The following is a 27,460-nucleotide window of genomic DNA, read 5'->3' as shown; positions in this document are numbered from 1 at the left end:
TGCCATGCATACCCTCCCAGGGAAATTGGAATGTATAAAATGAATTGAATAAGTGGAGTAAACAGTTAAAAAATAAATTTAACAAAGACAAACAGAAGATGAAAACTCAGACTTTGATTCATTTGATTCATCCGCATGGGGCTGTGCATCTTGTATAGGGACTGAGCCTGGTAACCCTTTGAATGTAAGTCCTCTAGTAGGCCCATTTTCCTCTTTTCAGGAAGTTTGGCGTGAATATGACCAGTTTCGGGATGAATCACGATTTCCTTCTGTTTCGATCTGGTGGATTTTCGATCCGAGGCTCTTTGTTTGCCGTACTTTCTTTAGATGTCGGTTTTGGCGTCAAAGATTTCGGCTCTGAAGATTTTGGTTTCCGCAACGGTGGCACAGAAACCAGAAGGTGTTTCGGTTTTGACGCAAAGGTTTCGGGTCGGCGCCAACGTGGGGACGGGTAGAGCCCGAGCCGGAATGCTGTTGTTTATGTTTCGGCGCCGAGCCCGAAGGCGGGGTGCTCGAAACCTTTCTCGGTGCCGACCTTGGCCCAAAGGCAAAGGAGGAACCAGAGCCTTTTTCTTATAAAGGAGATGGTATGGGAACGAAGTCTCTTTACTCACGATCCGTTGTCCCGGTGTCAGGTCTTCGGGTTCAGGGGTCAGCATCGGATACGGAGACTTGCTCTTCCTCCATTTCGGCTTCCTGCGCTTACGATTCTTAGTGTTCGGACTCTTCTTCGGGGCGGTCGGGCATCGAACCGCTTTGCTGGTACATTTCGTGACGTCGAGCCCGACGATCACGGCGTTTTCTTTGACCGAAACGACCGACGTCACGGTCTTCCTTGTCGTGTTCCAGGGATAGGCAAAGGTTGCACACTTCGTGCAAGTCGGTGCACGGGAACATAGCGCGACACCCTGGACATAACTTGAATGGAGTCCATTCCATCAACTGCTACCGATCCCGGCGCGGGTAGGCCCAACCGTCTTCTACGAATGTTCTGAGTGAAGGTTTTCGATAGCAAACGATACGCGGAGAATGGGAAACGCGATCGCTAACAATTCTGTCGAGGGTAATGGATTGTGTGTCGAAGGGGGCCTGAAGAAACGGTGCCAAACCGGAGTGCAACAATTCAGATCCGAACCCAATGGTGGAAAAAACAATCTTACAATGGAGTCGATGCCCATGCGCACTATTGCCGAAAGGAGGAGTCACCTACCTCGTGACTGGGAAGACTTCTTCGAAGAAAAACAAAGTGCAAACATTCGCACCCAACACTAGAAGGCGATCTATGCAAAAGCATATGATCTACAGCTCATATGCCTTGAACATGATATTTTTGTCTTTTTGGGCGAGATTAGTGTCAACGATATTTTTTTTACTTACCATTATAGGTACAGGAGCACAATATTCTGGTAAACAATATTTTTGACACAATACTTTTGTCAACGATATTGTTTAGCACGTTATTGTGTCAGTGACCTGTTTGTGTAAATCTACGGAGGTAGTGAGTTCCAGATCCTTGAAGCGTTCCCCATCGAAGAAGCATGAGTGGAATCTCTTTCTTGAATCCAGGAAGCTCAATGAGTAAGTAGTGTGTAAGAGCTTCGTAGCAGGTGTGGTATTTAAGGGTCCCTAGGCGAGGTTCTTTGGTGAGTAATGCAACCCACTTGAGCATACATTAGGTTTCTATGAGTAGTCACTTTAGAGCAATCGTTAAGGGAGTAATGTGGTCAAAGCATCTGGCTCCCAAAACTAGCCTTGCAGCCTCACTGAGTGTTACATTCGTGGATGCGAAGTGAGATTTTGGTGTGCCGGCTAGAATTACGTTGTCTTAGTCTAGCCTAGAGTTTGGAAGTGCCTGTACAAAATTATTATAGTCAGGTGGCGGGATGAAAGGTTTGACCTTTTTTTAGTAGTCTGAGCTGATACAAAGCGCTTTTGGCCATGGAGTTAATATGTGCAGATATGTTTTGTTTTTCTCCAGTGTTACACCAAGGGATGGATTGCAGTCAATGATTTTAGGAATGCAAATAAGTACAACAAAGCAGCGGACCCAGCCATCAATTTGAGAAGCTTTGTCACAGGAAGAGGTGAGGGGGAATCCAGTCTTCAGCAGGATCAGCGTTAAGGGATTGGCTGAAAGCCACGATTAAACATTTTAGAGTATTATTTGGGTGAAGTGCACCATCAAGAGATGAGATTTTTAGGTAAAGCTGTGTGTTATCTACATATAGACAATATGCAATATTGGCTGGTTGTAGTAGCAATTTAACAGGCTCCATATAGAGGCTGGAGACCACGTGTGCAAGAATGTAGCCTAGAGGGACCCCTTGATTGACCGGAGCAGGGGTTGGCAAGGACTCCTTTAGTTGAATTTGTTGGCAGTGGTATTGAGATACGAGGAGAACCAGTTCAAGCCGGACATGTATCTCCATAAGTGATTTCAGGATTTTGAGAACAATGTTGTGCTTGACCCTGTTGAAGGCCGAAGAAAGATCTAGGATAAACAGTAGACAAGATACCCCTTTGTCAAGAACGGATATCTTCTCATCCATTATCATAAGAATGTCAGTTGTTGTACAGCACCCAGCTCTAAAACCCAGCTGGAACTTATATTCTAAGTCAAAGTCTACAATGTGCTGATTGAGGTTGGTCCCAAGGAAGAAGTTGTTCAGGTCTTCTGAGTCTGCTCCATTTTTCTTGAGGAGCAGAGTAACCTGACCTGATTTCAGACAGATTGGACGTGTTTCTTGAGGAGCAGAGAAACCTCACCTAATTTCAGACTGGACATGTTTCTTGAGGAGCTGAATGACCGGTCCTGATTTCAGACAGACTGGACATGTTTCTTGAGGAGCAGAGTAACCTGACCTGATTTCAGACAGATTGGACGTTTCTTGAGGAGCAGTGTAACCGGACCTGATGTCAGACAGATTGGACACGTTTCGTGAGGAGCAGAGTAACCTGACCTGATTTTAGACAGACTGAACGCGTTTCTTGAGGAGCAGAGTAACCGGACCTGATTTCAGACAGACTGGACATGTTTCTTGAGGAGCAGAGTAACCGGACCTGATTTCAGACAGATTGGACATGTTTCTTGAGAATCACAGTGACCGGACCTGATTTCAGACAGATTGGACAGAGGAGTTGATTTTTGAAATCTAGAGAGATGAAATTGGAGGCATGATCTCTTTGATTAGGGAAGAATTGATTGGGTCCCAGATGTAGGCAGTAGGTTTCATACTAGAGATATTTGGACAGCTCGACTATATTAACCACCCAAAATGTTTTGCAGGTGGCACTGATTTTGGGGTTCAGTGGTAATGTAGGGAACTCCACTGGTGTTGTTCTATTGACAACCATGCAGTGGTACTGAAATTGGGAGAAAGTCTGTAGATTCATTAGAGACTGTTCTATGTAGAAGTTAAAGAACTCCTCACATTTCTCAGATGAGGAGTCTGTGACCGTCTCATTTGAGCGGGTTGCTTGTTCTTTGATTATGCTGAAGAGTTTGCTTGGATTCTTTTTGCCTTGTCTACTTGATATTTCGCTTTGAAGAGGAGTTTTTTGTATTTGTTTTTTTTGTTTCACACAAGAGTTTGATGGAGGGTTGTAGGTTTGAGTCTCCGTCTCCATAGGTCTGACAAGGTAGATGTAGTAGGGTTCGAGTAGGATAATGTGTCAAGGACAGTGCTGAGTTTGTGGATATTGGGAGTATTGGATTTCAGGTACCCTGAGGCCCTTCATTTCCCTGGCAAAGTCATTTAGTATATTTTCTAAGGTGAGGAGAAGCAGTGAGGGTTCAGATTTGTCCGAGGGATCAGGGAGTGGAGAATCTGTTGCGCCATTGGTAGTTGGGTGAGGATAATAGCGCTCAATGGAGCTGAGGAAAGGAGATGGTTGTCCCTGCTAGCCAAGGGCGCTATTTTAGCATTATAGAGTGCATGATTTGTGAAGGTGGTGTTTTTGGAGAGGGCACGACTAACTTTTGTAACTTGTGCTAATGGACTGGTCAAATTATCTTGTGCTTGAGTATATGGTGCGGAAATGAGGGATCAATAATAGGTCGGTTTGTGATTTTGAGCTAAAGGACAGGCTAGGGTAATATATGTTTGAGTATATGGTGTGTATGGGTGGGATGACAGATCGAAAGGCGAGTAGTGCAAGTTTAGGAACAAGTCAGTCGGAAGGATGGCTGAGTAGTCGGTCAACTAATCTAAGATGAGGATGTCGCCTGAACTAGTGGCCTGCAAGCTGGTCGGTGGAGATAATGTGGAGTGTCAGAGGTGTGAGTGAAAAGAGGGAATGTGGGGGGATGAGTCCGTTTGTGAGAAAAATGTGCAAGGTGAGGAGGGTGGGGTAGCTGGGACGACGTGGGGGTATATGGTGTGTGGGAAGAGGAGTAGGTTGTACTAGTAGGAGTGTTATGAGGGTTGATATGGTGGGATGATTCTGGGGGGTCTGTCTGCTAGCAGGAGGGATGTATAATGCAGTCTTTGTGGATGCAGACTTGGAGATGGAGGTGGTGCATTAGAGGAGGTAGATATGTAATGCAGACCTGGTGAAGAAGAGGGAAGAACGTGACTCTGGTTGGAATGAAATAGAAGTTTAGAGAAGTTTAAAATCAGTCTAATTTGCCATGTGACTTACATAGTTTAGTTCTTTCACTTTTGTGCCCACTCTATGCCTCTAGCATTATATCAGTGACAAATCAAACATCTTTCAAAATTCATCCTTTGTGGGCTTCGGAGAGCATCTCGGGTGAACATGTGCACATTCAAACACACTGCATAACCATCGAACCCTGTAGTCTTAGACACCTCACATAATGGAGGATGGCCCAAGGAATGAAACAAGACATAGGGTTGTGCCCAGGCAGGATGTATACACAAGTGCGCATGCACATCCGGCACTCGCTCGACAACTAGCCACCTATTTTGTCCCGTTTCACCTGGATAAACAGTGCACAACTACACACTTTCTGAATATTCACTGGTCCATTCCAGCTTTGAGTCCGTACTGACGCAGACAAGTGAGCGACCTCTGCAAGTAAACATATGTAACATGTGTGCTAATGTACTTGCGTAGATACCACTCTTAACAAAACACACGAAACAAAGTCTTAGTTGATGCAGATTTTTGGAGGTCCTGCTCACACCTACTGCAGTTCTAAATGTTTGCTTACGAAGACTGCTATGTTTTCCTTTGCAAGGCCAATCTATGGCAATTGGATTTTGCAAGGTGATAACTTGGTTGTAAACTGTGCTCCAGATGCCTGATTGTGAGGCAATAGAAACTGTACTTCAAGTGCAGACACAAATGTAAATGATCACATTTTACTCACCCACTGAAGCAGTGATATTTTGTTCTGGCTCAGAGCCGTGACTGTGCACATGGAAGCTAAGTGGCTCTTCTTTTATCTGGCAGGAGGCTGTCTGCGCGCCAACCACATCACCTGTGTTGGAAGGGACAGCTAGGAGTTACCTCCTCTTCAATTCAGAGAGGGCTCACATTCCCAACATGCAACGGAACAATATTTGGGTAGAATTCAACGACCTCCACAAAGCAGCAGACCTGACGCCGCCTCCCGTTCCAACGCAAAGGTGCCGGCGCACAGCTCACACAACACAACATCCACCACCCCTCCCGCTCCAACGCAAAGGTCCCAGCGCACAGCTCACACAACACAACATCCACCACCCCTCCCGCTCCAACGCAAAGGTCCCAGCGCACACCTCATACAACACAACACAACATCCACTACCCCTCCCGCTCCAACGCAAAGGTCCCGGCGCACAGCTCACACAACACAACATCCACCACCCCTCCCGCTCCAACGCAAAGGTCCCGACGCACAGCTCACACAACACAACATCCACCACCCCTCCCGCTCCAACGCAAAGGTCCCAGCGCACAGCTCACACAACACAATATCCACCACCAATGAGGGAAGGATGCAAATGTGGGCTGGTGCATCTCACGGTCAAAAGCACACAAGAGCAACTGCTGATTCGGAAGAGGGAGGGGATACCATAGATCAGCAAAGGGAACAAACAAAAATGGCTGAATGCATCAATAAGGTCCAACCAAACAAAGGAAATCGTCAGCATTTCCAAGAAATGCCCCACCCAGAAGTGATGAAAGCAATCCTTTTTCAGCAACACAGCAGAGACTTGTATTCATTCACTGACAAAAGCTGAAATATTCATGACTCCATCTTTGAGAGCACTGCAATGTGCCCTCATCAATCCATTATTCTCACACCTTTTCAATATGCCCGCTTCTCCTTCACACCCAAAATGGAGGAAAAAGTCACACTGTAGCCACAAGAATCAATGCCGCCAAACCACGCAGAGCGACTTGTAACAAATTCTGCAAACTCTGGCAGCTGGCATAAAAATATAGGTCACGCTCTCCTCCTAAAGAAACCAATGGAAGACCCCGGTGCTGGCAAACTCTTAATGATCTCAAACCTCCCTTATCCAAGGACAATCCTGAAAAGAGACCCTAATGGGCTGCTCATCTACAATCTGTGCAAGAATTGTTTTTGGAGGGGTTTGAAGAATTGGCACAATTGGCCAATCTTATACCCTAGTAGCAAGCCGACTCCCGAACAGCACATGGGACTAAATATCATATTTCTGCTCCGAGTTTCCTCACATGGAAATGATGGAAATCTACTTGTACGTATCATTTTGATCCTGTAGATCCTAAGTTGCTGTAAGATTCGGAATTGCAGGGGCTTGATGACTATTATTCAACATTTGCACGGTCAAACTTGCGCCAAAGTCCAGCTAGGCTCTTGGGGGATTCTATCGCAGAAATCTTAAATTACAAATGCCACGAAGCAATGTTGTGTGTGTGCATTATGACTTGCTTTTGGCATACCCATCATTTTTATTAATGTTTAGGGAAATCCTTCAAGGGTGATGGACGTTATGTTATTGCTGTATTTTATGCTGAAGAAGCAGCTAGAATAGCTAGAATTATTTGTTTTATCACCGTATCATAGACAGAATAAGCGGATAGTTAAGGTTGCCAAATCTCAAATGATGCAATATGGTAAAAGGATATAGCTTATGCAAGGATGTAGGCAGTAAAGGAGGCAATACAATAAAAAGTTATAAATATTAATGGGTTACATTGATTTTGTTCTTACTTTGACCGAGTACAGTAAGGTAATTACAAGTACAACTTTAATGACCACCAAAGCTTGTTTTGATTTAATCTTCAATTTAGTGGGTTTACCAGTCATCCTACTATCAATGTGTACCAACATCATTATCTTTTGTATTTTCTGTAAGATTAATTAAAATCATTACATATGTTTGCTGTAAAAGTAAGGAAGTGAGAAATAGAGAAATATGCAGTCCAAAAGTATGGTATAAAAACACTTACAAATGTTTCATTTATTAGGATCAGTTAGCCAAGGCTTATAGTTTATTCACCAAGAGTCTCATACCTCTTGGTCGTATTCTGCACAGTGGACTGTGCTGTGTGCGGTGCGGCTCGGATAATGTTGATGAATTTCCCTAACCTTGCAAGAGACTGTGGAGTATTGTTAGAGCAGCACATGTCAGATGTCTCTCTGCAGCGTCTAGGGCCATTGCTCCGGCAGAGAGGAATTAGGAGGAGACGTCAGCCGTTAGCAAGTTGGCGGCAGCAGCACAGGAAGGGTAGCCAGGACTCGAGATAGTAGTTGCATAACCTGCAAGAAGATAGCCCGTCCCTGCGTGCCCAGTGTGGGTTGAAGTCGGCAATAGGTAGTACTAGAAGCCTCATGTAAATGATTTGGTTTAGATTCTGAGGACACAGCGAGGGTGTAGGAAGTGTCCAGGACTGTGAAGAGCGGCCTGTCTTGGAGCCTTTCAATGTATCTTTCAAATGAGGCTTGAATAACTTGTGCATTCACTGCCTTTTTCTATTTGGCAGGGAAATGTTCGGATTGCTCAAATTCGTCGTTTCAATCTTCAAGACGCTGGTGACTTGGAGTAGCTGTGAGCGCCATGGAGAGCCCACGCCTAAAAATATTATTTGAAGTTAGGATTTCGATGATGGAGCTGGGGCACGGAGGGTTCTGATGCAATATTTCATTAGGTCTCCTAGGTAGGATAGGTCTGGCTTGCCAGTCCCAACTCCAGCCTCATCCTAGCCACCTTGTGTGCCGAGGATAGTTGAATATTTTTTTTATATGCTATTGATTGAAAGGTACTAGCCTAAAAGAGCTAAGTGACCGTAGATCAAAGCAGGCACTAGCTTGGCTCATAGAAACCTTTAGTATAGGGTCAGCGGTTGGTTTTGTAGCTGAGGGTTCATACGTTTCAAGCTATAAATGACCCAGCTTCGTTTGTTCTAAGATGTTTGGGGTGGGCCCCTGGGTTTGCCCCTTTGTTGGACCAGACGCCCAGGTATTTATAGCTTGTGGAGGTGGATCGTTGCTGTTCACCTCTTTGCCGTTGCGTACATTTCTTCCTGGGTGTTTGCTGAAGAGCATTACTTTGGTCTTCAACAGGTTCACCTGAGGTTTCTTCTCTTGAGTTCTACCTGTGGAGGGCATTTAGGGCTCGATCTAGTGTGGTCCATGATGATAACGTTATCTACATATTGCAGGATCTGCAGGCGTGATGACCCCAGTCTAGGTGTAATTAGACTTGCGCCTGCCAGAAATGTGGCAGGTCAGCAGTGTAGAGGTTAAAAAGTAGCAGGGCCAGCACGTAGCCTGTTTTGCCGTTGCTGTTGGAGCACTAGTTTTTATCCTGACCTATGTGCCCTGATACAGCGACATTATGGCTTTGAGAAGATGGTGCAAAAACAACAGTTGATAGACAGAATGCAGAACTATGTCATACATTCGCCCCAGTACAGAGATCTGGGCCTACATCCATCGTTTTTTTGCTCACCATGCCGTTCCAGTTTGAACCTGACCCTGTGCCTCATGGGAACAGTCCAGCCCGAACTGCCAAGCCAGGTCCTCCCTGGACTGGAAACAAGCATCCTAGGACCGGTTTCGGGGTTTCACCCCTCTTCAGCCAGGATAGCTTGATTCCAGTGGCAAAGTGAGCAATGGTGACAGTCAATCAGGGAAGTGCCAGTGGCCATTTTAAGGTCGGGCACACTGATTCTAGGATACTTGATTCCGGTCCAGGGAAGACATGGCTTGGCAGTTTGGGCTGGACTGTTCCCATGAGGCAGAGGGTCAAGACTGATTTGCATATGGCCATGTCTGAACTGGGGTGGCGTGGTGAGCAAAATAACGATGGATTAAGATTAAACCCAGATCTGTGACTGGGGGTGAATGTTTTGCCAATGTGCAACATTCCGTCCATCATCTTGTGTGTTTTGCTGTTCACCCTATGTGGGACGGGTATGCCCAGATGTGGGTCCCGTGCTCACTACGCCACTGGAGTCAAGCTATCCTCGCTGAAGAGGGGTGAAACCCTGAAACCGGTCCTAGGATGCTTGATTCCGGTCCAGGGAAGACATGGCTTGGCAGTTTGGGCTGGACTGTTCCCATGAGGCACAGGGTCAAGACTGATTTGCATATGGCCATGTCTCAACTGGGGTGGCGTGGTGAGCAAAATAACGATGGATTAAACCCAGATCTGTGACTGGGGGTGAATGTTTTGCCAATGTGCAACATTCCGTCCATCATCTTGTGTGTTTTGCTGTTCACCCTATGTGGGAAGGGTATGCCCAGACGTGGGCCCCGTGCTCACTACGCCACTGGAGTCAAGCTATCCTGGCTGAAGAGGGGTGAAACCCTGAAATCGGTCCTAGGATGCTTGATTCCGGTCCAGGGAAGACATGGCTTGGCAGTTCGGGTTGTACTGTTCCCATGAGGCACAGGGTCAAGACTGATTTGCATATGGCCATGTCTGAACTGGGGTGGCGTAGTGAGCAAAATAACGATGGATTAAACCCAGATCTGTGACTGGGGGTGAATGTTTTGCCAATGTGCAACATTCTGTCCATCATCTTGTGTGTTTTGTTTAAGAAGATGTTGGGCATGTGCATGATTTAGACAATGTAGCCAGAAGGGCATCAGTAAGGACCTCATTAAATCAAGTTTCATGTTTGCTTAATGTTTAATTACATATCACAATATTTAAAATAATTATAACTTGGTAATAATACCATAATCCATTAAAAACAATTATAAAACTTTTTCAAATTGTATTCTCGGACCACAGTCAACAACGAAGTTTGTTTAAAAATACTGATAAATATAATTTTAAACTTCTTGCTTAAATAATACCATTTTCAAGCATTTAATTTAATTTCCTAAACCTACTGTAGAAAGTACTCCAGGTTTGGGGGCATGAAGTGATATTCTGATGATGTACTTTTGTGAAATCTGGGATCAGTGGTGGCCAAGCGAGACGTGTCCAGGTATTGGAAGAGAGGGATGGATATCTATATGGCAGCCGAGAGGGTCACATATAAGAGCAGCGGGTGCCCGCACAAATTTCACAAGGTTTGGGGAGGATGGCTGAGAAACTATGACATTCAATTCTCTTCGGGAGTTGTAACTCCCTTGACATAAATGAATTGCTGTATTTAGGTGGGGCACTGCTGTAATCATCACATACTTTCTCATGCTCATCAAAATGTCCTGTTAATGCCTCCTGGATTTCGACATGTGGGTGTGTGCATGCCACCTTCAGGTTAAAGTCTACTGTTGAGTGCGTGTCTGCATTATTTATGAAACCAAGAAAGCCAAAACAAAGATATCTTTTTTTAAAGCATGTGCTCCTTCATAGGAGAGAGATGACGAACGTTCAATTTTCACATAACAGATATTAGTTCCCTCTGCCTTTCAATGTGCAGAGTAAGCAACTTATTCATCACGATAGTACTGATGGAATTCCAAATAATTCAACCTTGGTTCGAGGCTATGGCAGCTGAGCCGTTTCCTTCAGTTAGCGACCATGAAGGCATTTGTGGTATATGCAATCCAAACTTTGAATTTCATACTGCATGGCCGCGATCATGAACAAACTCAGTTTGGAGTAACAAGAATTCATGAAACAAGTCATAGCCAACCATAATATAATCAATGATAGAAAAACCAGACACCCCCTTTCTCGTAAATGACACCAGGACATACCTATCTAAACTCCCATTTAGAATGATACCATTTATGCCTGGCAGCAAATCCAATAGCATTCTCCCTCGTTTGTCTGCCATTGCCGTAGGAGGAAATACTAGATCGAGAATCTCCCAGGCTTCATCAAGTGCCTTATTTTTATGGGCCATTAGTGCAGCATTTGAAATGTCCGCATTAAAATCGCCCATTCTCATCATCGGAGAGCTTTCTTCAGACTCAAGGATAGATTCCATTAATTCAAAGATCACAATCGACAGGGAATTGTATTGTAATCAAGGAGGAACATAGATATTAAATTAAAATAAAATTGCTGCGAGGTGAACACTTGATTTAGGTTGTATATTGTTGCAGGTGAGAGGTATTATTTCAAGCCCCACTGAAACTCGACAGGCAGAAGGATATTAAGACCACCCCTAGTGTGGACTTTCCTAACCCTCTGTGCAGGAACGTCAATCATATAAAAGTTCTCCAAGTCAAATTTTACTATGTGCCAGGTCTTTTGAAGATAAATAATCGACTGATTGAATTTTATCGACCTACTCAGCTTGTCTATCACCACTGCAGCTAGATTCCAGGAGGTTATCTCCAGGTTGCTGCTAAAAAGGAAGTTGAGAAGCATTACTACATTTTTTTTTATTCAGATTCCTCGAAAGCCAGGACCAAGAGGCATCAGTAATTTTATTAGCTGTTATTGACTGTTTTTGATTTCTTAGTTGTCTTCCTCCTAGTTCGATATGTATTGTTGGTGTATCGGGGAAGAGGAGTTGGCCTGACGGTTAGGGAGGTCGACCTCGAATATGGGGAACCGGGTTCGAGTCTCGCAAATGACACTGAACATCCTGTGATTCAGGGCAAACCACTTAATCTACCCATGCCTAACAAAAATGAATGTGTCCTTATGTAACGCAACTGGTGCTCGTGTAAAGCGCTTTGATACCCGATACCTTCGGGTCAAGTTCGCACTATATAAAACTCTGTAAAAAATATATATTTATAATAATCAACAGAACCCCCATTGTACACCTTACCGTTGAAATGAGGAAAAGAAGAAGAGAAATTAGCTTCCCTATCCTGTCTCTGACCTAAACTCTGGACTAAGGGAGATTTATAATGTATTACTCCATAATCAAAACAATTGTTGTATAATATTTCACAGTCCTGTAAGAGAAAAAGATGAAGAAAGAGCCTGTGGTTGTGGATAGTTGTGTAGTAACCCTAACAGCTTTTGTCCATTTGGAGGTCCATTGCCCCTGGGAAGCAGACGCATGATCTGTAGAACTCAGAAGGTATTAGGAGTGATTCCAACCTTTGGTAACTCGCTGTTTGAATTGACTAATGTAGAAGCTTGAGTGGTTGACCGACCTTCCGTCTGACGTTTTGGCTGGCAAATTCAGGAGCATGCAGGTTTAGTACAATTTGCATTTCTTCTGGAGGTGGGACGGGGGTGGGGGGAATTCTTGCACTTTAAGAGTAACTGTCTTTCTAGGTATTTTTCAGCTTATCTCATCTGTTCCGTTAATAGATTGATCACCTACCTCAATCTCTGAATTAAATTTGATTCTTCTGGACCTTCTTTTAGTAATTCTGCGATTTACTTTCCTCCTTTTTCTCCCATTACTCTTTTCGTTTATCTTAGTGCTATCGGCATTTCCTACTGAAACTTTGTTTAATGATGGAGGGCCATTAGATACAGTAAGCAAATTTTCTTTATCCCTGGATATTTTATGCATGTTAAAAACTGGAAAACAAGGAGGAGGGGCTAAGTCAGAATACAACTCTTGATTTGATGATGTTTCTGAGAATAATTTACGAAGGGAATATATTGTTCCTTTCTCGTTCCTCCTTCCTTCCTTGTGATTTTATTATGCCTGTTTGAGTTGCACTTGACTTTTTGGGGGATTCTGATCTGATGGCAATTCTGCTCCAACAGACTCGGTAACTATCTGATCTCCAACTTTGTTATTAATATTTGCTGGTAATGAAAGAATATTTTGATTAGTTAAAGATTTTAATATTTCAGTTTGAATTTCTAAAGTGTGGTTAGAATTAGAAGATGACTTTTTTAGAAGTTTTAGAATAGATTTAATTATCCTTCGCAAAGCCTGCGCAATTTCAGAAATGTGAACATAATCTTTTGTGGGGTGGAAAGGAGAAAGTCAGGCAAGCGGGATAAATCCTCCGCGAACTCAAGAGTCGGTACTCAGTGTACTGCTAAAAAGTTCTAATGTTTCTTTCAATGGTTTATTCCTGGCAGTGTGGGGGTAAGAGACTCATATCAATATCTGGTAAAGTGAATCCATCGGAGGAGCATGTATTAAAGTAACCTCAGGGGCGGACAGCTGTTCGACTTGAGTGGGAGTTTAATCCTGCATCTAAAGAATCCTTTGCAAATGAAGCAGTCTTGTTTGTTACTGCATCATCTTGCTGTTCAGTATCAATCACTCCATTATCTTCTTTTGTAACATTTTCACTTCCTAATACTACCTGAGGTAATTTGAGGATGTTAAACCTCCAAATTAACCCATGTGAAAATCTTTTTTCTTCCCTTTCTTTGCTGTTTGCACCCCTCTTGGCCGCTTCATCACACCAGTTCGATTTGTAAGTTTCATTATTGTCATACTTAAAAACAATCCTTCTAATGAGGAAGGGAGGAATAAAGCAAAAGCCAAGCTACTAAAAAACGTCCAGAATAAATCTGAAGAGATCACACCAAACTCTCCTCTCCCCAAGAAGTCTGCAATCGCGGCCTACACCCTTAAACAGAAACTTTTTAAAGCCTTTGAAGGTGAAACACAGTCTTTCAACAGCCTTCCGGCTTTTGCTTCCTTTTCCTCTGAAGTCGATCGATTGAACTGTTAAGCAAATACATTGCCAATGGTAACTGTAAGAGAAACACCCGGGGGCCTTCAGATGCTGTGAAATGCCGTGCACCACCCATGGCTCCCCAAGTAAGAGGTACTGCAAGTCACAGTAGACCCCCAGTCCTCATCTTGCTTCCCGTGAAGCTTCCGTAGCACCCACGAGAGCAACCTGGAGCCAAGGCTTGACATGAATATCTCCGTCGTAGAAAGGAGCTGCGTCACCCCCAAAGGGCGCTCCGCAGGGTACCCCACCAGTCTGAGGGGCCAAGTAGAAATCGCTGGTTCTAGGCTCATAGCACGCTCTACTTCGCCTTCAACTTCCTCTTCACCAAAGCAAAAAGTAAAAATAGCTCACTTTCTCGTTCCTAATTATAGCTCCAGTGACAACAATCCACAGTCCGACGAAGGTTCGTGGGCGGGCACGAGCATGATCACAAGGGAGATTGCAATCTTTTTCTCTCTCTAACACCTTTTCTGAAGTTCATTGGCTAACACAGTAGTTAGAAGTCAAACTTTCTAAGGTACATATTACGACGGTCATGACCAGCTTGTATAGTCCACATTTCAGTTCCTCATGGTTTTTACTGAGACTGTATAACACATCAATACGTTTTAACAACATATGATTGAGGTTATTAGTCTTTTATTTCCCAGGTTATCACCTACTAGTTTTCAAAATCTTTTGCTGTCTTTCCCTTTAATTATCACAATGGTTTTTAACCATAATTTGTACTTTCTCTTCATACTATTATTTCTTTAGTTTTTATCCTGCTAATGTCTACAATTGATAAAACCCAATAGAAATTGTTAAATCATTATTCCCTTAGTTTATTCCAATATTTGTTAGTATATATAAAGGTAAAATCTGTTTCATTTAGTTAAAAAATCGAATCTGCTTATTACAATTTTTATTCAATATTCCTTTCATATCAGCTGGTATATACAGTTGAGGTTTAATTCATAGATAATTGCTTCTCTCCTGCGGGAACTCTTTTACATTTCTTATAAATATGTGATAAGGCCCGAGAATGTTTACTGGATTTGTTTCCCACCTACTATTACTAAATGCTTTTCTTATTTTTTATTCACAAATGAGTCATTTGAGTCATTTCAGTTTATATTACCCTGTTTTTATTCCAAACATCCAAGTTGTCATCCCCTTCTCCAGATTTCACAAATATGTGGATTTAATATCTTTGTCTCTAATCTGCTGTATCATTTCAGACGACACAACTGAATAGTCAATTAGAGAGTATAGGAGAGTAGGATCTGCTTCACATGGGTACCCCCACTCTTTGCTGGTGTTTCACTGTTTTTCGACTTTAGTCTGGCTGGGACTCTGCTATTCAGGACCCCAGCCTAGCTGCTTCCTCTCTAAAATGATTCCACGTACTTTTAGGTACAATACAGATTGGATCTAGGGTGCCCTTATAAGTCCCTAGTATATGGTATACTAAGTACCAAGGGCATAGGTACCCCAGAGGCCTACCAGGGGCTGAAGCATGTATTACGCCACCCCTGGGAAGCCACCCAAAATGACACCACGGGTCTGCAACTGCAGCCTAGGTAAGGTGGTGCATGCACCACTTACTGTGATATAGGTTACCTATATCACTACATATATACACACATATAAACCTGTAAGTCACTCCTATGGCAGGCCTTATCAATCCTGAAGGCAGAGTGCTCGGTTCTTATGTGAGAGGGTGCCCCTGCATGAGCAGAGCCCCTCTGCAGCGTTCGGAGACCCTTCTCTGATGCTGTTTGTAGTGCAGCCTGACCATATACTCTTAAGTGCATTATAACCAAACCGTAAATGCTAACTTTGGACTGGCTGCATGGAAACATGTCGTGTTTGGTGTCAAACACCTTGGAATCATATCCCCACACCAGTAACTGGTGCGGGAGTATGATCCCACCCTTCTAGAGGGAGAGACATGACAGTACTGGGTTACCCGGTAGAAACTTAATAGAGCCCTGGCATCACAAAATGGATGCTGGAGCCACAGACACGGGTCTGGACTCCTGCTGCTGACCGAAACTCCAGCAGGGGAGGCATGGAGAATAGGTTTCCTGTCACAGGGAGGTGTAACCACTTCCCAGACAGGCTTATGTGTATTGGGGCTGGGTGGGAGCACTCTCTGAGTGCTTTGAAGTCCAGCACTGGGGGCACCTTTGGTGTCCCTGTGCATAGTCCAGCTTAAACCGGTTCAGGGGCCTCCTGCTCTGGCGTGAAACTGGACAAAGGAAATGGGTGTAGCCACCCCTCTTTCCAAACCCTCTCGTAGGTGGGTTCCCAGAGCTAGACCAACCCCTGCCTTCGGTATAAGGAACCCCTGTAACCAGAACTTTAGTTTACCCTGGACGCTCTGCTAAAGACCAGTGAACTGACGAAATCTCCCTTGGGGTAAAGGAGTGACTCCCCTGCTTGGCAGGCACCAACGAAGCAATTTGCCGGTCTGCATTTCCGAAGCTCCCGCCGGACTCCGAAGTATTTGTAGCCCAGGAAGAGGATTTCCAGACATCTCACAGGCCGACCAGAGTCCCCAGCAAAGCTGAGACCCGCAGCCCTCGTGAGTAGCGTGGAACCAGAACTCCTGGTCACCGTGCACTTTTGCAAGTGCATTGACTTCTCGACGTCTCCTGAAGTCGTGCTTGGGCTGATTTGTAGCCTCCACCTCGAGCACTGAGTCCAACGACGTTTGTCGGCCTGGTCACTCCAAGTGACCCGTGGGCCGCCATTTTTTGTTTCGTCTCGAGGTCCTTTCGCGATCCCTGGTCCGTTGGCTGGTGGGTACCTGAGGGGGTAACTTTGAATTTCCTTGGGCTTCCCTGGTTGCTCCAGACATGCCCCGACTCCCTACCAAGTAGTGATTCCCTCAGACCTAGCTGGTTTGCACCAAAGCATCTTTCTCGTTTCTGCGTGGGTTGCTGCTGCCAAGGCTTGTTGTGTCCAATCCTGGCACTGACGCTGCAGCACTCGACATCCTTCGTGGGATAGCTCAAATCGAGCTCCTGGTCGTCCTCGACGCCTCCTGGTCCTCGTGGCTGAAGAGTCAAGCTTCACCTCTTTCACCTGAAATCACCCGACATCGGTGGGCATCTGCTTATCGCCTTCCTGGTCACTGGCAAGTGACCCAGACTCTGTCCCCTCTGCTTTCAGATTCTTCTCATCTTCGATCCAGGCTAGGATCTCTTCGGACATTTCGCATCTCCACGGCAGCAGCACTTCTTCGCCAGCTTCCATTGAAATCGACGACGCGACCCGACACCAAAAGACACCTATGCACCCGGCTACCCTGGGTGAGGTAAAACGAGTACTCCGGTGCTCCCGTGGGTGTTAGCCCTAGAACTCCCTAAGTCCAAACGGGTTTGGTCCTGACTCAATTCTAAGTGTCCCTAATCTTTAAAAATCTAACCGCGACTTTCCCCATAGAAGCTAACGGGAGCTCGCGGTTGTGTTCTCACACTGCATACGGTCCCCGTGGGTCCCCTGTGTCACTACCTTGGATGCTTCCTTGGGGTCCCAGCGATTCTACAGGCTCTAAGCCTTGTGTCTAGTTAAGTCATGGTTCTTATACCACTATTTTAGTATATGGTTTGGCTCACCCCTAGGGCCTGACGTGTATTTGTGCTATTTTACTGTGATTATTGAAGTGTAACTTATGTGTTTTGACCTCTAGTGTCATAAAGAGATTAGGAGGGTGTGTTTAGTAATAAATACATATATTTTATATATATACCTGGTCTTTCATTTGGTCATTCAAGAGATTATAGACTGGTAAAACAAGCTGCTTTACATTCCTTCAAGACTTAGCCTGAAGGCTGCTCTCCATAGCTACCACTAGGATAGCTTTCAATAAAGGTTGTCTTTAACCTATCACCATAAGGGGTTGTTTGGACTGGTACAGGGTGCCCACTATAACTAGTGGACCGCATATACCAGGCCAACTTCTCACAGAGAGCTATTCATTCCATTGATGTATATGTTTAAAGCAGGTTGATTATTCAGATATTTTCCTTTCAGAATTAAAATGCAGTAGGTGTTGCAGAGAGTTTGTTAAGGCCATTCCTTCTCTGTCAGCTTTTCTATTTTTCAGCATTTGATGGGGTATATCTATTAGCTCATCTTGTACCAAATCATTTTTATTTATTTTCCATACTTGGTAATTTTAGCATTAAAGTCCACAGTTAGCAGTTATGGGGTCATTAGGGGGTTTTGATTCTATATCTTCCAGAATTCAGCTCAGTTCATTTAGATAATTGTCATAGTGCTTATCCAAGGGAGTGTACATATTCATTATGATCAGAATAACCGGCATACCTTTTTCCTTTTTAAACTAATCTCCCATTCCCTTTGATAATTTTATGATCAGAAACTTTTCTAGCTGCCTACATAGTCGGGATTGTGCATTTTAATCCTGATGGTATCAGTACCATTAACCCTCCACTTATTATTTCTTTTAGCTCAAATATTTTGTTGAACAAAATTAGCTACTTTCTTATCTTGAAATTAACCAAATTTTGTGTAGAGCTTTTATCACTGTATTACCAATCCTTTGCATTGTGTTTTAAGTCTTCAATATTCCACAACACAATCTTCTATAGTTATTGCTAGGCGGTCTCTTTGGATTTATAGTTTAGGCTATCCTTTTCCAATCCTCTACATCCTTTGAGTCCAAGTGTATTTTCCTTTCTGTGCCTATTTTAGTAATGTTTATATTCTCTTCAGCGTCTCTTGCTGAATTTGCTGTACTAAGACTGAAGATCTATCCAGCTCTTTGTATACAATGGCTTCCTGCAATTGCCAAATATCAAAACCTAGTTCCCTGATCTCATCTGTTTCTTTTAATATCTCCTTGACAATTTATGTGAGTAGAAGTTACTTTAACCTTTAAAAAAACTTACCTTTACCCCTCCCATTTTCCAAAACTTTAAATTTTCTCTATTGTTTATTACATTCCTTAATGGGAGAATTGAATACCGTATAGTTAAGCAGTTTAAACAAGTACTATGTTCTCCTATAAAGATCTAAAAAAAATAATACTTTTACCAGATTTGTTGGTTGCTTATTTTGATTTTTCTATTTCCGAGTCATTCATTTGATTTTCTTCTGGAGCATTTACCTCAGTCTCTAGATCATCCAGATTACCCTGACCCCTTTCTGAATTTACAAACATTTTTCCTCATTATATTTTCATCTAAATAGTTATTTCCATTTCTTTCCAGTGTCATAAAAGAAGTTTTTTCCTGGTTTCTACCTTTTCATCTGTTCTTTTCCCTTGGAATCTTTACTATGTCCAAACCTTTATCTAAATTTAGTTGCTCCGTATTTGAATATAGCCTTCTTTTTAAAGCTAGTTTCTTTTGAATTCTATATATTTTTTGTACTATCCTAATTTACTGTTAAAAAATCGAATCCACGTATCTTCTGATGCTTCCACTGTAACATTCTTATCCCCCTTATGGGTTTTATTTTTTCTAGAATGTCCAGTTGGGTTTTTGTTTTTGAAATATTGATTCTTGGCGATAAGTCTTTAATAAAAGAGTAAGAGTTGTATTGCAAGTAATAGACAGACAAAAACTATTCAGAATTACTTGTGGCCCACCAAGCACTTTACGTTTTTCACAAAAGCCAGAGATATCAGTTATCCGTATCAGTATTGGTATCAGTTATCCCTTATATTTATACATCTCTCAAACACCAAACTTCTTGAACCTATTGATAAATTGAAGTTATTGTCACTTACTCTACAAATTCCCCCCAGGTACTCTGTATGTGAATAAAATTATTACAACCTGCCCTTTGCTATACTGGTGCCGACTTTACTCCAATGCCTGGCTGTTAACTCCTTTCACCTGCCAAACAGCGCGGATCAATTAGCCTTCAAGAACCTCAGAATACCAACAATTGCTAATCAGAACTACTACCCCTGCTACATCTATAGCAACAAGCTCTGCTCTCCACCATACTCTTGGCCCCTTAGTGGACAAACTACGTGCACCTTCCTTACTAGCCCCAACCTCAAAAGTGGCCTCCCACCTCTAGTTAGAGGTACCAAGGGAAAGCACAACAGAGGGCTTAAGATAACTCGTCACAGTCAGTAGAAGGGCAGAGCAGGGTAGGGGATCACAGAACTGCAAGTTACACATTCCAAAGGTACAGTGGTGCAACAGTTTGCACGTCTCTTCTGCCGAGTCACTGAGCAGCCCGCAGTACTGACAGCTCCTGCAGGTAGACCTGGTAGGCTCCTGGGGACTTCCACAAACACACTTAATGAAATGAAATGAAGAAGCGCTTGCATAGCGCACTCTTACTCCAGGGGAGTGTCCTGGCGCTCTGCTGTCAATGCCTCCATAAGACCAAAACATTTTATCCTGGTTAAAGAGCCATGTTTTCAGTTTTTTCCTAAACTGAGAGTTATCTGTAATGGCTCGTAGCTCAAAAGGCAGTTTATTACATGCTAATGGTCCTAAGAAGAAGAAGAAGGAGCTGCCAACGGTTCTAGAACACCTGATCCTAGGAGTTTGGCCAAAAAACATGCAGACGCAGGCACCTAGAGGGGGCATAGAAACAAATCCTTGCCCTGAGGTACTCTGCGCCAGACTGGTGGAGGGCCGGATGTACCAGGACAAGGGTCTTAATAAGAACCCTCTTCTTTATAATGAGCCAGTGCAAAACCCGTGGATGTGGGGATACACGAGCTCTCACCCGCAAGCCGAGAAGGGTCTGCGCTGTTGTGCTTGGGACCACTTTCGATGCATTCAACAGAAAATCTGGAAGACCCAGATACATGGCATTGCCATAGTCAAAGCAAACACAAGGAGATGATGGACGGAGCGCTGGAACTTTTCAGACACTCACCCCAGCCACAGATCTGGGTTGAATCCATCATCATTCTTTTGCTCACTTCGCCACCTCAGCTCAGACCCAGCTATATGCAAATCAGTCTTGACCCTGTGTCTCATGGGAACAGTCTAGCCCCAACTGCCAAGCCAGCTCTTCCCTGAACTGGAAACAAGCATCCTGGGACCGGTTTCGGAGTAACATCCCTCATCAGCCGGGTATTACTGAATCCAGTGGCAAAGTGAGCATGATGTTATTAAGGCCTGAATGACCCGTTTCCAGACTGTGAAGGAAAGGAAGCATAAACACGTTCTTAGAACATTAAATGGCTCATTGACTTTTCTACCGGGGCAAGAAGGGCCCTGCGCAAAAGGGAAGAGTGGAGCGGAAGGAGTGGGCAGCTCTGTACTGACCACTCATTAGGCTGTGCTGTCACCTCCGAGGTACGGGATTCGAGCTCAATCCATGTACCAGACTCCTTCCCCCTTTCACTGCCTCAGTTTCACTATGAGCTCCGTCCTCCGAGCTTTGTGGCTGCAGCTACCGTTGCTGTGTGTTCAGCCACATGTCCAGCACTGGCCTAATCGACATCTGCACTCTGATCACGGCACAGACGTACACATGCAATCCATTAAATGACAATAATGGCTCAGATAAAATTGACCCTGGCTAAGGAATTTCAGTCAATACATCTCTTGTCTCTAGAGTGGGCAACTGCAGCTGTCTTCCGAACCACTAAGGCACTTTAAGCATTTTTTTCCATTGGTGGCCAAGGTGGTGAGTCTAGCTACGTTTCGGAGATGTAACTATCCCACTGGCATTTTGTAACTCTGCATACAATTAATCCTTTGTATAATGGGGGGGGGGGGAAAACCTGTCACCATCCCTGTCATCAGTGTCTTAAGGGACTTCAGGTGCTGCTTGCACCGAGTCCAAATTAGCACCAAACATTGTGTGAATCCGCAGTTGGTACTGGCTTTGGCACAGAGGTACTGATGGGAACCTGCTGCTCTTTTGTAACTTCAATTTTCACAAGGAACTTATTCAGAATAGTACATTTGTAATATGGAGTAGAAATTATACTCACAGCTGATTTAATCAAAAGACAAAAGAGTATACCAAGAATTATTTCACTTTGCCAAAGAAAACAATTACTTAATTAGCCTGGAGAGCTTATTTACTTCAGCCGAAGTAAATATAATTTATTACATAAATCATAATTATATCACAAACATTTTATATTTTTCAGGCACATAAGAAAAACGGTGAAAAGGTGAGAAAAGATATAATAGAACCCAGTGAGGTGATCATAGCCTACAAAGTGAACATAATATTTAGGAGGTCTTAAAAAACAATGAGAGGCATGTGATAGTGTAACGAATCTTTTTTGCTCTCCCTTTGTTGGTGTCGACGACGTTTCAACCCACTCTGGGTAAGGGGTCTCTTCAGGACAATTATCTGGGGACTACAAACAGGGGAAAGGTAAGTGCCGGTAATGTATTGGACCCACTAGTCGTCTAAAAGCTCCAGGTTAGAGATTGGCTTACCTAATAGTATTCACAACACGAATTAGAGGTGAGTAGTTGATAACGTTTAATCGTGTCTGATGCAGCCTAAAATAAAAAAGGGTATATATAATTTTGGTGTTTAGAAAGCTAGAAATATATCCCTACATGATGTGTCTATCTCAAAATTATATAGGGCCATCATTTATTAGTCTCATAAAAAATCTAAACTTAATCCTAGTATGAGAAATAATTGAACATCTCAATTGGTTTGAAAGGCCACCATCATTTATTAGTCTCATAAAAAATCAAAACTTAATCCTAGTATGAGAAATAATTGAACATCTCAATTGGTTTGAAAGGCCACCTCTCTGTTGGTGGCTGGCCCTATCTTACTACACATCGCAACGACCCATATGTTAATATAGTACTATATAATAAGACTGATTGGCCACTACATTTTTACCTCTAGGAATCACTTACTTGGGGCATCTAGTGTCTCCGCTGTGTCTGTGATCACAAACAAGACATGTAGGTAGAGGCAGACGAGTAAATAGTCTGTATAAAGGGTCTGCAAAGAATATGAAATAAGGGACAAGTCGATACATAAGGCTGGAATGTTCTAAGTCCATACAATCACTTAGGATATATATGTACGGATTACTCACAAGACAGCCGCAATGGACCGTCGTATCCGTAGTCTTGGGGAATCGCTGTCCAAGTCAAACCCGCAGCCGATAGACCTTGTATAATGTTCCCGATGTAATTATATTATCTGTGGAACATCCAGAAATGGAATTGACTCTTTGTCGGAGTTCGATGTAAACTTCAAAGACGATTGACATTCATGTAAGTATTTGATGAACGATTCAAGGTCTGATTCATTTATGAGATCTTGTGGAGTAAGGAGATAAGGTGGTCAAATGTTTGAATACTAATTGCCCGAACCAATGCTTTGTAAATCATACAATTGGTTTCTTTTACTTTCAATTGATGTGCCTTTCTAAACAAGATGTTACGGTTATTTTACTAGAATACTATCAGGTATAATGATGTACCAAGACACACTTTAAGATAGCCGCTGACGAATGACACTCAGTTTTCATACTGTAGACATTGTTTTTCTGCCGACTCCCTGTTCTCTGATGTAATTTATGAGATACTGTGGAGTAAAGAGATAAGGCGGTTAAATGTTTAAATACTAATTGCCTGAACCAATGCTTTAATTATCATACAATTGTTTTCTTTCTCTTTTAATTGATGTGCCTTTCTAAACAAGATGTTACGGTTATTTAACTAGAATACTATCAGGTATAATGATGTACCAAGACACATCTTAAGATGGCCGCTGACGAATCTAGTTTGCCCCCTCCCTTGCGCATGTGTAACCTTCCCGGGTTAATTTAAACACTTCCGGGTTACGGGTGGCATACAGGTTGCAAGTTACCGACTTGCGCGGCCGGATCGGATGCTTCACTCGTTCGTCTCCTGAAAAGTAAGCAAATTTATCCATATCGCTCTCCTTAGTTTGAACCCCTATGAGACACACCGGCATTAATCCCTGCCTTAATGTTCCACAGATAATATAATTACATCGGGAACATTATACAAGGTCTATCGGCTGCGGGTTTGACTTGGACAGCGATTCCCCAAGACTACGGATACGACGGTCCATTGCGGCTGTCTTGTGAGTAATCCGTACATATATATCCTAAGTGATTGTATGGACTTAGAACATTCCAGCCTTATGTATCGACTTGTCCCTTATTTCATATTCTTTGCAGACCCTTTATACAGACTATTTACTCGTCTGCCTCTACCTACATGTCTTGTTTTTGATCACAGACACAGCGGAGACACTAGATGCCCCAAGTAAGTGATTCCTAGAGGTAAAAATGTAGTGGCCAATCAGTCTTATTATATAGTACTATATTAACATATGGGTCGTTGCGATGTGTACTAAGATAGGGCCAGCCACCAACAGAGAGGTGGCCTTTCAAACCAATTGAGATGTTCAATTATTTCTCATACTAGGATTAAGTTTTGATTATTTATGAGACTAATAAATGAAGGTGGCCTTTCAAACCAATTGAGATGTTCAATTATTTCTCATACTAGGATTAAGTTTTGATTTTTTATGAGACTAATAAATGATGGCCCTATATAATTTTGAGATAGACACATCATGTAGGGATATATTTCTAGCTTTCTAAACACCAAAATTATATATACCCTTTTTTATTTTAGGCTGCATCAGACACGATTAAACGTTATCAACTACTCACCTCTAATTCGTGTTGTGAATACTATTAGGTAAGCCAATCTCTAACCTGGAGCTTTTAGACGACTAGTGGGTCCAATACATTACCGGCACTTACCTTTCCCCTGTTTGTAGTCCCCAGATAATTGTCCTGAAGAGACCCCTTACCCAGAGTGGGTTGAAACGTCGTCGACACCAACAAAGGGAGAGCAAAAAAGATTCGTTACACTATCACATGCCTCTCATTGTTTTTTAAGACCTCCTAAATATTATGTTCACTTTGTAGGCTATGATCACCTCACTGGGTTCTATTATATCTTTTCTCACCTTTTCACCGTTTTTCTTATGTGCCTGAAAAATATAAAATGTTTGTGATATAATTGTGATTTATGTAATAAATTATATTTACTTCGGCTGAAGTAAATAAGCTCTCCAGGCTAATTAAGTAATTGTTTTCTTTGGCAAAGTGAAATAATTCTTGGTATACTCTTTTGTCTTTTGATTAAATCAGCTGTGAGTATAATTTCTACTCCATATTACAAATGTACTATTCTGAATAAGTTCCTTGTGAACATTTTCTTACTTAACAGTAATACCCAGTTCACAGGGACATATGGGTGGCTCTTGTTTTTTATAAATACTTTTGTAACTTCAAAGCATGACATACACCTAGATCAGGAAGACGTTGGTTTGGATCATCACTCGGTGTCAGCATGGACCTTGATCTTGGTGTAGCAGTCAGTGCCAGAGCCAGCACGAGCCCAGTGGAAGGCCCTGTGGAGGCATATCCATAAGCAGACCCAAGGTCGCTATTTGCCAAAGGGTCGACGATGACCCTGGGAATTCAGGGTGCACTGCGACTAACTGCAGGACTAGTTGGGATTCAAGAGACCTTGGAAGACAGCCATCTTTAACCTGATGTCCTTGCACCTTCTTACTAGACTTTGAGTCAAGCTTGGCCGTCTCACACTTGTGTCTCGACTTCGAGTTGGACTTACCAGAAGACTTCAATCATTCATTTTTTGTGGAAGCAGCTTCAAGGCCGGAACTGCGACTGGGCACACAACTTGGAGAGGGAGTGGAACCTGTGCAAACGTAGTTTGTCTATCATGGTCCAAATCGCCTTCAGATGCATGAAGGCAGAACTTAAAATCATGCCCTCAGCCCAAGCACCACGGCCCGTGAACAACATCTACTACCAGCAGTCCTGGTACGGTTTGAATCTTGCTGTGTTTTGGGGGAGGGGACATCATTCTCTAGAATACTGATGAAAAGTTTTTGAGAATCAACAAAGTTGGGAACAGATCTGCATCAATGGGAGCAGAAAGAAAGGAATTGACATCAGTGCGGAGGGTGACATTTTTATTCCAGGGTGGTATGGAGTAACCGCCACTTGGAACTACCTATCAGTTAGCTGGAGCATGGCTAGAAGAATTCTCTGGATCCAGTATGGCACCCACAGATATGCTAAAGATTTTGAATCCACAGTCAGAATTATCCATCAGAAAATTGTTTATTTAAATACCACCCTGTCTGTCTTTACTCCGCCCACTAATCCAACCCTAAATCAGGCCCTTTGGATTTTATTCTGACATTTATTAGGAGGCAGCAGTGTGTGTTCAAAGCTGGATTTATGTGTGAGCGATGCTGCAGGTTGAGACACATTCTGGCTTCTGAAGGCTAAAAATGGCCGATCTGTAAACAACATTACAGTAGCAGAATAGCAATTACTCAGTAGCTTTCTTCTTTTGCGGTGTTATCAAGTGACAGTAAGTTGTGCTTAATGTGATTGAAACTGAACATAACTTCTCCTTATAGTAAAACGAATTTCATGTATGCGCAAATTGCTCACCTATGGCCACACCAATGGCGTGGTCTCTCTCGGAGCCCTGCTGGTCCACATAGAAATGGTGTCCCTCCTCCTTCACACGGCAAGAGGCAGCCTGCAAGCTGAAAACACTCCCTGCATTGAAGAAACATCAAGGTATTACTATATTGCGTCTGCAGTGGGACCAACCCTGGTCATTTTTTCATCCCACATAAAAGACTTTCCTTACCACGCTTGTGTAAGGAACCAACCCTGCCTGAAGCTCGTGTGATTGAGTGACAAACGAGAGTAGAGACTATAACAAGATCTCTATCTTCTCTACTTCTTATGATTTATAGAGCGCTTGTTTACCAATACAGGCATCTTGGTGCCTACTTCTAGCAGGCTGCCAGACTGATTCAGATGGTGGTATACACCACCTCACTTTCAGCACAGTGGAAGGCGAGGTGATAGATGGCGGGCATGACAGAACTGGCAGAGGCTATCCCTGTAAAGATGATGGGTAAGAAGGAAAATTCCACACATTATTTGCAGCTCACACAGGGATGGGAGAACCTTGATGATCCCAAACCCCAAGGATTCACCAAGTTACAGTGGTAGCATAAGACATGGGCATTACTTGGGTGGAGAAACCCCACATGAAGCACCCGTTGGAGCTTCACCTATCCGGATAACATTAGGTGTTTCATGAATCTAAACTTGGATCTATCATATGAAGATCAAGTCATACTCTGCGGAGAGCTCCAAGTGTCAAACCATACCATCGTAATAACCCATCACATTTAACAAGGATTGGTCCCTCTCCATTGAGATACCCAGTGGACAGCTTCAAGAGGCTGCTATAACCTGCGGATAACTCAAAGGATCAGCCCTCCATGTTGATAACCTGGCAAGAGCCCCAAAAGCCAGCGATACACACTCCCATGATCAATGGTGTAGGCCAAGGATTGTTTATCCCAATTGCCATAACCTTTAAGTCTCTGAAGGCTTTGTCCTCTCCACTCCTGTAACCTACAAGAATCGGCTTTCGCAACCGTTATCACCGTTCAACCCTCAAAGGC

The 27,460-nt window shown here is 43.2% G+C and overlaps 1 protein-coding gene across 2 annotated transcripts in view; it reads right to left on the bottom strand.

Annotated features, from left to right (window-relative positions):
* The window catches only part of LOC146859481 (uncharacterized), a 236,016-nt gene that overhangs the window by 107,536 nt on the left and 101,020 nt on the right, over nucleotides 1-27,460 (bottom strand). For both annotated transcript variants that reach the window (XM_085650210.1, XM_085650211.1), the window contains exons 4-5: nucleotides 26,424-26,534; nucleotides 5,336-5,446 (exon numbers count right to left, since the gene is read on the bottom strand). In XM_085650210.1, coding sequence (XP_085506336.1) covers nucleotides 5,336-5,446; nucleotides 26,424-26,534 — 222 coding nt within the window. The remainder of the gene's footprint in view (nucleotides 1-5,335; nucleotides 5,447-26,423; nucleotides 26,535-27,460) is intronic.

The sequence above is a fragment of the Triturus cristatus genome, chromosome 3_2 (assembly GCF_964204655.1).
Source record: "Triturus cristatus chromosome 3_2, aTriCri1.1, whole genome shotgun sequence".
In the NCBI taxonomy this organism is placed as follows: domain Eukaryota; kingdom Metazoa; phylum Chordata; class Amphibia; order Caudata; family Salamandridae; genus Triturus; species Triturus cristatus.
The sequence above is the reverse complement of the archived record's forward strand: the minus strand, read 5'-3'. Positions and strand labels throughout refer to the sequence as shown.